This window comes from Podarcis cretensis (genome assembly GCF_951804945.1).
Source record: "Podarcis cretensis genome assembly, chromosome: 2".
Classification (NCBI taxonomy): Eukaryota; Metazoa; Chordata; class Lepidosauria; order Squamata; family Lacertidae; genus Podarcis; species Podarcis cretensis.
The window spans coordinates 10315891-10324911 of record NC_137171.1 but is presented as its reverse complement, the minus strand read 5'-3'; the positions used below and the strand labels follow the sequence as shown (position 1 = coordinate 10324911).

Genomic DNA, 9021 nt, shown 5'->3' with positions numbered 1-9021 from the left:
TTGTTAAACCTGATGTGCCGCCGCAACTGTGTCGCTAAACAAAGCTCTTGAGCAATCTTAACAGACAGCATTACCCAGCAAACCACAGGGAAGGTGGAACTGATCAGAAGAAACACAAGGTCTATCTCTTACTATTTGTCACATTTTAGCAACTCAGAGATCAGGGTCTAAATTATTTGGGTCCCAAAGAGCTGAAGAAGTGCTGCTTTGCATAGGTGTTTAGATCTGCAGTTCCACTGCCCTGTAAAATCCATGGAGTGGCAGTGCAGGAGAGGGCCTTCTCTTTGGTGGCCCTCAGACTCAGGAATGCCCCTCCGAGGTGCTTCTAGACCCATCAGTGCTACATGTTGATGCCAGCCAACCCCCACAGGCCTCTGGGTATGGAGAATGAGATCAGGACACCCCTACTATTTCCAAGTTAACGTTTACATGCACTATGACTGACTAGTATCATGCTATACTCTGGGACTGCGTGCAGATGCATGGTCTATAAACACCAAATAAATAAGCCATTATTATAGATTGTTTTATTTCAGGTTTACAATGACAACATTTATGCAAATTCCATAATCCGACAGTGAAACATTTTCTAAATAGGCCAGCAACCAATATATTATATAGTGCAGGTACACTGGGTTTTGAAATGCTCTAAATTATGATGTCCAAATGTGGGGACAGTGAAAGGGGACCAGATGTACAGGAGGGAAATAAGCTTTTATAGAAAAAGGAATCCCAGCAAAACTCAATTTTCTCACCCTTGAAGCAAACCACCAGGTGAGGTTCTGGTTCTTACATTTTTCTTTCTGCTTTGCATGCAGAATGTCCCAAGTTGAATCCCTGGAATCTCCAGGCACTGCTGGGATTATCCCCTGTCTGAAACCTGGAAAGCTGTTGCCAGTCGGTGTCAGTTATGTTGAGACCAATGATCTGACTGAGCGCAAGCTGTGTCCAAAGCATGTGCAGGTTTTCAGGGAACAGATGGGAGTTTGAAGGAGAGATTTGAAGGAGAGAAAGAGGCGCCATCATGGAGGTGATTGGGGAGGCAGTTCCAAACACGAGGGGCAGCCAGGGAGAACAGGTGGAGCCATTTGCAGGGCGAAAAGATTATTGGATAGCTGGGAATAGTGGTGCTGGATTAGCAAAGGCTATAGACAGGTGGATAACTGTGTCCCTCTAGGTCAGCCTTTCTCAACCTGTGGGTACCCAGATGTTGTTGAACTACAACTCCCATCACCCCTAGCTAGCAAGGCCAGCTAGCAAGGCTTTAAGTGTTGTTGGACAACAACTCCCATCTCACCTGACCACTGACTGGGCTGGCTGGGTGTACAAGCAGAGAGATAAGGAAAGGTAAAGCCATGGAGGGCTTTGAAGGCAAAGACAAAGTTCTTTTGCAAGACCTGGGAGCCAGTGGGAAGCCAGTGAAAGCTTTTATGGAGGGAGCTGCCATCATGTGGTCAGATCCATAAGAAGGTAAATTGTCAACAGAGTGGTGCTGTGATAAATATAAATACATATTTACAAAACAGAATGGTTAAAAGATATAGAGAAAGGGTTGTATCCAAGGCTAGTCCTACTGAAATCGATGGAGCTACATTGGATGCAACCCATCAGCAGCAAAGTGCAGACCAGGCACTGCAGCCTCTTAGCTCCTATTAAAACTGGATGATTGTCCAGGGAGGAGAGACTTTGTGGAGGTACAACATTTGCTTTCGTATCTGAAGCTCGGCAAGTCCAAAAAGTTTTTCTGTAATCCAGCTTCAACAATATGCCAAAGGCAGGGCCCATTATACCAGTTCAGTCTGATTTCCCTATTGCCCATAGGGGCCACAACAGAATATGGAATTCAATTTACAATAATATACCGTAGCAAAAGAACAGGGCCCGCATCATGTGAAGGCCTGGATTAAAGAACTGGGAATCTAGTCCAGTGTGGAAAACCCAGTTAGCTTTTTTTCCTTTCTGGTGACATTACAGCCCTGAGGGCAAACCAGGGTTGGTGGGAAGACCGTATCCCTTTTCCGGTGATGGAGAGCAGCCTGGCTTCCAGTTAGCGGTGGCAGCGGAACCTCTTTGCGAAGTTGTAGACCACGTCTCTGTAAGCCTCGCGGAACTGGCGGTTCATAGCAGCATAAAGCACTGGGTTGATGCAGCTGTTGAGCCAAGTGAGATTGGCGGCGATCATGTGCAAGACGGTTGGAGCCCGGTTCTTGGCATCAAAGATGTTGATCAGCAGGAAGGGGATGTAGCAGATGACAAAGAAAAGGAAGACCACAAAGCACATGCGGGTCACCCGGCGAAATTCTGAGTTGCTGTCCTTGGCCTGGCATGGGGTCGCCTTCTTAGGAGGTGTTTCGCCATTCTGGGAAGCTGATGGGAGATTGGTACTGGCAGTCGACTCAGAGGACGGAGCTTCACAGCTATGCTGGGAAGGACCAGCGCTGTCCACTCCGCTGTCAAGTTCTTGGTATCGTCCCGGTGTGGCTAAACTGGCACCAGCCACGTGGCCCTTCTTCAAGCTGGTCTTCTTCAGCTTGTATTGGTCCATGGCACGGGCGGCACTCTTGACTTTGCGGTGGATGAGGAAGTAGAAGATCCCGACGCAGCTGAGACCCACCACAAAGTAGAATCCCATGAGGATGGTGGTGTAGGGCCGTCCGCGGAGGCGGTGGAAGCTGCAGGTGCACACCTTGGGCACTAAGACATAGACGGGCCACAGCGGCGCGAAACTGGCCAGGCCAGCAACCCAGGTGCCCAGGATGATGAGCATCGTCCCGAGGCGGGAGAAGATGCGGTCAAAGAGGGCGGTGTTGGCAATGATCAGGTAGCGGCTGATGGCGATGAGGCAGAGTGTCAAGATGGAGACGGAGTTGGAGACAAAGAGCAACATCCCAAAGACACGGCAGAAGTCGGCCCCTGCCCGCCAGTGGAGATGGAGGTAGGAGTCAACCGAGAAGGGCTGCAGGAAGGTGCAGTACAAAATGTCCGCCACAGTCAGGTTGACAATCAGGAGGTTGAAGCGCGTCTGCAGCTTGGCGTCAGCTGCGTAGGCCAGCAGGGTCAGCACGTTGCCCACTGTGCCCACGATGGCCACCACAATGCCCCAACTCACTGCCACGTAGCGGTAGCCAACAATGGACGGGTCGTAGCAGGAGAAGTTGTTGGCAAGATCCGCCATCTTGGGTGGAAGTGGTTTTTGGCTATGCTGCCCTCTGGTGGAAAGGTCAGGACCTAGCAGGTCAAAATTCTAACATTACAAGGAAATGGGAGAGAGATAGATTTCAGTTTGAGTGTGTCAAGCTATCAAGCACACAAATTAGCGCTGACTCCAAGGCTGGCACAGGGAAATATTTCAAACAACACCTAGTTAACTTGTCAGATGTTTTGGCACAGAATGTTGTCACGGCAACAAACTTTCCCAGCAGCCACTTCAGATCTCCTTGACTCCCCAAAAAGCCACTTCTGGTCTGTCCAAGCCAGGTAGTAATCATGGTCACTGCTACATTGCCAAGTGCTGAGGAAGCTCTGGCATTTTTGTTTTGGGGAGACAGGAGGACTCCCTGGTCCTGAATGGGGTAACTGTGCCCCTGAAGGACCAGGTGCGCAGCCTGGGAGTCACAGGTCAATCCTGTGTCCAGCCCAGCTGTTTACCAGCTCCATCTGGTACACAGGCTGAGACCCTATCTGCCCGCGGACTGTCTCGCCAGAGTAGTGCATGCTCTGGTTATCTCCCGCTTGGACTACAGTCGTACCTCAGGTTAAGTACTTAATTCATTCCGGAGGTCCGTACTTAACCTGAAACTGTTCTTAACCTGAAGCACCACTTTAGCTAATGGGGCCTCCTGCCGCCACCGCACCGCCGGAGCACAATTTCTGTTCTCATTCTGAAGCAAAGTTTTTAACCTGAAGCACTATTTCTGGGTTAGCGGAGTCTGTAACCTGAAGCGTCTGTAACCTGAAGTGTATGTAATCTGAGGTACCACTGTACTGCAATGCGCTCTATGTGGGGCTACCTTTGAAGGTGACCCAGAAACTACAACTAATCCAGAATGTGGCAGCAAGACTGGTGACTGGGAGAGGCCGCTGAGACCACATAACACCGGTCTTGAAAGACCTACACTGGCTCCCAGTACGTATCCGAGCACAATTCAAAGTGTTGGTGCTGACCTTTAAAGCCCTAAATGGCCTCGGCCCAATATATCTGAAGGAGCGCCTCCACCCCCATCGTTCTGCCCGGACGCTGAGGTCCAGCACTGAGGGCCTTCTGGCGGTTCCCTCATTGCGAGAAGCCAAGATACAGGGAACCAGGCAGAGGGCCTTCTCAGTAGTGGCACCCGCCCTGTGGAACGCCCTCCCACCAGATGTCAAAGAGATAAACAACTATCTGACATTTAGAAGACATCTGAAGGCAGCCCTCTTTAGGGAAGCTTTTAATGTTTGATATATTACTGTATTTTAATATTTGGTTGGAAGCCGCCCAAAGTGACTGGGGAAACTCAGCCAGATGGGCGGGGTATAAATTATTTATTATTATTATTATTATTATTACAGTGGTGCCTCGCAAGACGAAAAGAATCCGTTCCGCGATTCTCTTCGTCTAGCGGTTTTTTCGTCTTGTGAAGCAAGCCCATTGACGGCTTAGCGGATTAGCGCTATTAGCGGCTTAGCGGCTTTTAGCGGCTTAGCGGCTTAGCGGATAAGCGGCTTAGCGGCTTAGAAAAAGGGGGGGGAAGGGGGAAAAACCCCGCGGGAACTCGCAAGACATTTTCGTCTTGCGAAGCAAGCCCATAGGAAATTCGTTTTGCGAAGCACCTCCAAAACGGAAAACTCTTTCGTCTAGCGAGTTTTCCGTCTTGCGAGGCATTCGTCTTCCGGGGCACCACTGTATTATCTCTGCTTCATCTCCCTGCCCCCCTTTACAGGCTTCTTGCCTATGGGCTACTGAGGCTGCGTACACACGATACCTTTAAGGCACATTCAAAGCACATTCATTCCCTCAGAGAATTCTGGGCTCTGTAGTTTTCCTCTCACCGAGTCACACTTCCCAGCAAAAACCCTCAACAAAACCACATAATTCCTTGAGGGAAAGGATGTGCTTCGAATGTGCCTTAGAGTTATAGTGCACATTCAGCTTGAGGCTGAGAGGCACATGCCACCGTGAAAGGACTCCCATCCCAGCTAAGCAGTTGCCACCATGGTGCAGCATATAAGAAAGCCGGAAAGACCTGGAAACCAAAAGAGAAGTGTATCAAGAGCGAGAAAAGATTTCCTTGCCAGCCAGCCGGACGCCTGAGGCCTCTGTCGCATGCGAGTTTCAACATGCGCAAGACTCTCTCTCATTTGCATCCCGGCTTTCTCCAGGGAAGAGAGAGAGATCAAAGCGCAACCCCATTCCTTCCTTTTTAAGGCCTAATTGGGACGTTGCCACGGAAACAGACGTCTCCAAATCGGTCCTGACAGGCACCATCCTCTACCTGGATGGCTCCGCTTTCAAGTTTGAGACGGAATGGCGGGGAGGTAGAGGCAGAAAGGCAGGCGTCTGCCCCCCCACAAAAGAGCCCTAGATAAGGTAGTCATCCTGAGCTGCTGGGAACGCCCAAACAGCCGCAACCAGCCCTAATGGATCTATTACAGTGGTACCTCAGGTTACATACGCTTCAGGTTACATACGCTTCAGGTTACAGACTCCGCTAACCCAGAAATAGTGCTTCAGGTTAAGAACTTTGCTTCAGGCTGAGAACAGAAATCATGCTCCGGCGGCGCGGCGGCAGCAGGAGGCCCCATTAGCTAAAGTGTTAAGAACAGTTTCAGGTTAAGTACGGACCTCTGGAATGAATTAAGTACTTAACCCGAGGTACCACTGTATTGTAGAACATGGACACACACACACACACATGCCCCCCTCTTCATGATGAAAAGTAGCCACACGTTCTGCTTAGCTCTTTAACCTCTTTGGGTTGCCAACTGACCAGGCAGCGGGGGGGGGGGGGGACAACGACCCCAAGCCAGGCCTCATCTTCTGCCGAACACAAGCGTGTGAAACCTCAACTGATCTTCCGGGCCTCCTTATCTGGCTCCTGGCTCTCCCCGCTAGTGTTAAATAAATGATTTCTGTGCGGGGGATTCCGTTGCTAGGAAGGGAGGTGTCGGTGTCTGAGGTTTTATTTTTCTCTACTGGCTAGTGGGTTAAGAACGTAGTTTACTTTTTTATTACTTTGCTACCAGCGGGCGGGGACAGTTTTTTTTGAAAATGCTGTATGGAATGGTCATGATTGTATCTTTTCTTTTCTCTCATATTCTCATTTATATTTCATTCATTATTTCTACTTTCTTCAATGTTACGTTACCTGGGTGCATGCGAAGTGACAAGTGGCTAATAAGTTTAATAAGGAAATAAGAGGGAGGACCCTCCAAGTGTTTCTGTTTTCCAGGGACAGCCCTGGATTTACAGAAGCTGCCCTGGTTTCTGATTTGATCCTGAAATGTCCCACTTTTCCCTAGGACGTCCCTATTTTCATCGGAGAAAGGTTGGAGGGTATGAAGTTGATGTGACCCGTAAGCCAAGGATATAAGTAACTAGACAACCTTTAGAAGACAACTGAAGGCAGCCCTATATAAAGGTCCAGTCGTGGCTGACTCTGGGGTTACGACGCTCATCTCGCTTTATTGGCCGAGGGAGCCGGCGTACAGCTTCTGGGTCACGTGGCCAGCATGACTGAGCCGCTTCTGGAGAACCAGAGCAGCGCACGAAAACGCCGTTTACCTTCCCGCCTGAGCGGTACCTATTTATCTACTTGCACTTTGACGTGCTTTCGAACTGCTAGGTTGGCAGGAGCAGGGACCGAGCAACAGGAGCTCACCCCGGCGCGGGGATTCGAACTGCTGACCTTCTGATCGGCAAGTCCTAGGCTCTGTGGTTTAACCCACAGCGCCACCCGTGTCCCAGCCCTACATAGGGAAGTCATTTTATTTATTTTTCAATTATTTTATATGTCGGAAACTGCCCAGAGTGGCTGGGGCAACCCAGTCAGATGGGCGGGGTATAAATCATATTATTATTATTATTGAATAGGACACCCCTATTTTCATCAGATAAATGTTGGAGGGAATGCGGAGGAATGTGTGAGCATGTGTAGAAGCTAGCCTAGTGCACAGAGGTGAAGTTTAAATTCACTGCTCCATGTCTTTCCCCTATTACTGGCATGCAGTACCCGGAAGGTTGCCCAGAGACCACGTGACCCTCGAGGTCAAAAAAGAAAATGTTCCCCCAACCCTTGCCATAATACAGGCATAGGCAAACTTGCCCTCCAGATGTTTTGGGACTACAACTCCCATCATCCCTAGCTAACAGGACCAGTGGTCAGGGACGATGGGAATTGTAGTCTCAAAACATTTGGAGGGCCGAGTTTGCCTATGCCTGGCTTAATATATTGGCTCAGTGTGCAGAAATCAACAGGAAAAGCCTACTTCCTGTGTGGAGGGGCATGGAGATAATTATTGCTACATATTAAGGACTGCAAATCAAGCCCCTTTTAAAGGCACAGCTGCAGGTCACAGTTCAGATTCTGGCAACCTTAGAGCCTCTAGAACAGGCTTCCTCAACCTTGGTCCTTCAGATATTTTGAGACTACAATTCCCATCATCCCTACCTAACAGGACCATTGGTCAGGGATGATGGGAATTGTAGTTTCAAAACATCTGGAGGGCTGAGTTTGCCTATGCCTGATCTATCGGGCACTACATTGTTCACCCTTGTGCTAATTCAAGTGACCTCCCCACAAACTTTGCACAAACAAATCAAGACGGAGGCTCAATAAATGTGCAATAAAGAAGCCATCTTGGAACTGAATTTAAATTACTCTGGAGATTATACAGCACCAGATATCTCCATGGCAGTGTTCTACCCATAAATGAACAACGTAATAAGGAAAGCATGCCGTCTGGGCATGTTCAAACAGCATTCTCAGGGCTAAGAGATCAGTTATGAGCCTCCTCCCTTCACCCCATCCTTACTGCACCACTGTGGCTTTTAACACCAGCCTCACACTCAGTAATACAGTCCATAAAGTCTTTAATCTCTTGTTTAAGCTCTGTGCCAGAAAAGGCTCCATTGCAGACAACTTTATAAGCCAGGGGCAGCCAATGTCACGACCTCTGGGTGCTTTGAACTACAGTTCCCGCCAGTCCTCCTGGCCATGTCAGTCTGAGATCAGGGATGATGTAGTTAAAAACACATGAAGGACATCACCACATTACCTACCCCTGTTCTAAGCAGCCATGGCGCTAAACCAGACTTGAAAGTTAATATCAACTCTACGCATCTACAGAAAAATAACAGCAAAGCCACCCAAATATTTCAACTTAAAAACTTTATAGATTCTCTTGTATGGAAACTTTAAGGATGTTAAGCAACTTACCAGGGAAAGATGAGCGTTTGGATCCAGGGATTATGTCCATGGGGTGCCTCTACGTTCTGGACGGCTATTTATAAAGGTTCCTCACTGGCTCTGCTGAGAGGAGAAAAACTCCCAAGTGTCTAAACTCCCTGAAGCAACTTCCTCTTTCCCCGCAGGCTTGTAAATGTCTGACGCCCAGACCTGTGTGTACTCACAGTGCGTGAAATATGCTTGCATGTGCGCCTTTAGGCAGGCTCGCCTACAAATGTTTAGAGCAGAGATTTAAACAAATGTAAAAAAAAGGAAGAAATAAAAAAAATTAAAGATTAACCCCAACTGGACGGGGTAGAAAGGGAGTGAGGCAAAGCAAGGTGCCTTTCCCAGACTGCCACCAGTTTAGCAGTATTTTGCAGGAGTGCTTCAAGTTCATCCTGAAACTATAGGTGCAATAAATCTACATTTAGAAAACCCTGACTTTTTGAGATTTGGAAAGTGATGGGTATTGGGAGTGAAGCTAAAATACTTGCAGTTAGTTAGCTGAACACTAGAGGCGACACGTGACAGAAAGGCAATCTTCCTTCTCAACCGATCTCTCTTAGTAGCTGCTTGTCGGTAAACTGGATTACTT

General features: G+C 48.6%; 1 protein-coding gene across 1 annotated transcript; it reads right to left on the bottom strand.

Moving 5' to 3' along the window:
* Positions 1–1757: 1757 nt before the first annotated feature.
* Positions 1758–8620, bottom strand: GPR84 (G protein-coupled receptor 84). Its single transcript, XM_079966817.1, has 2 exons — positions 8411–8620; positions 1758–3244 (listed from the first exon to the last, which is right to left on the bottom strand). The coding sequence occupies exon 2, from the start codon at positions 3173–3175 to the stop codon at positions 2048–2050; it is 1128 nt and encodes a 375-aa protein (XP_079822943.1). The 5' UTR covers positions 3176–3244; positions 8411–8620; the 3' UTR covers positions 1758–2047.
* Positions 8621–9021: the final 401 nt, after the last annotated feature.

What these genes read in the sequence shown, in the direction of transcription:
- GPR84 (XM_079966817.1), bottom strand. Translation starts at nt 3,175, where the DNA reads ATGGCGGATCTTGCCAACAACTTCTCCTGCTACGACCCGTCCATTGTT.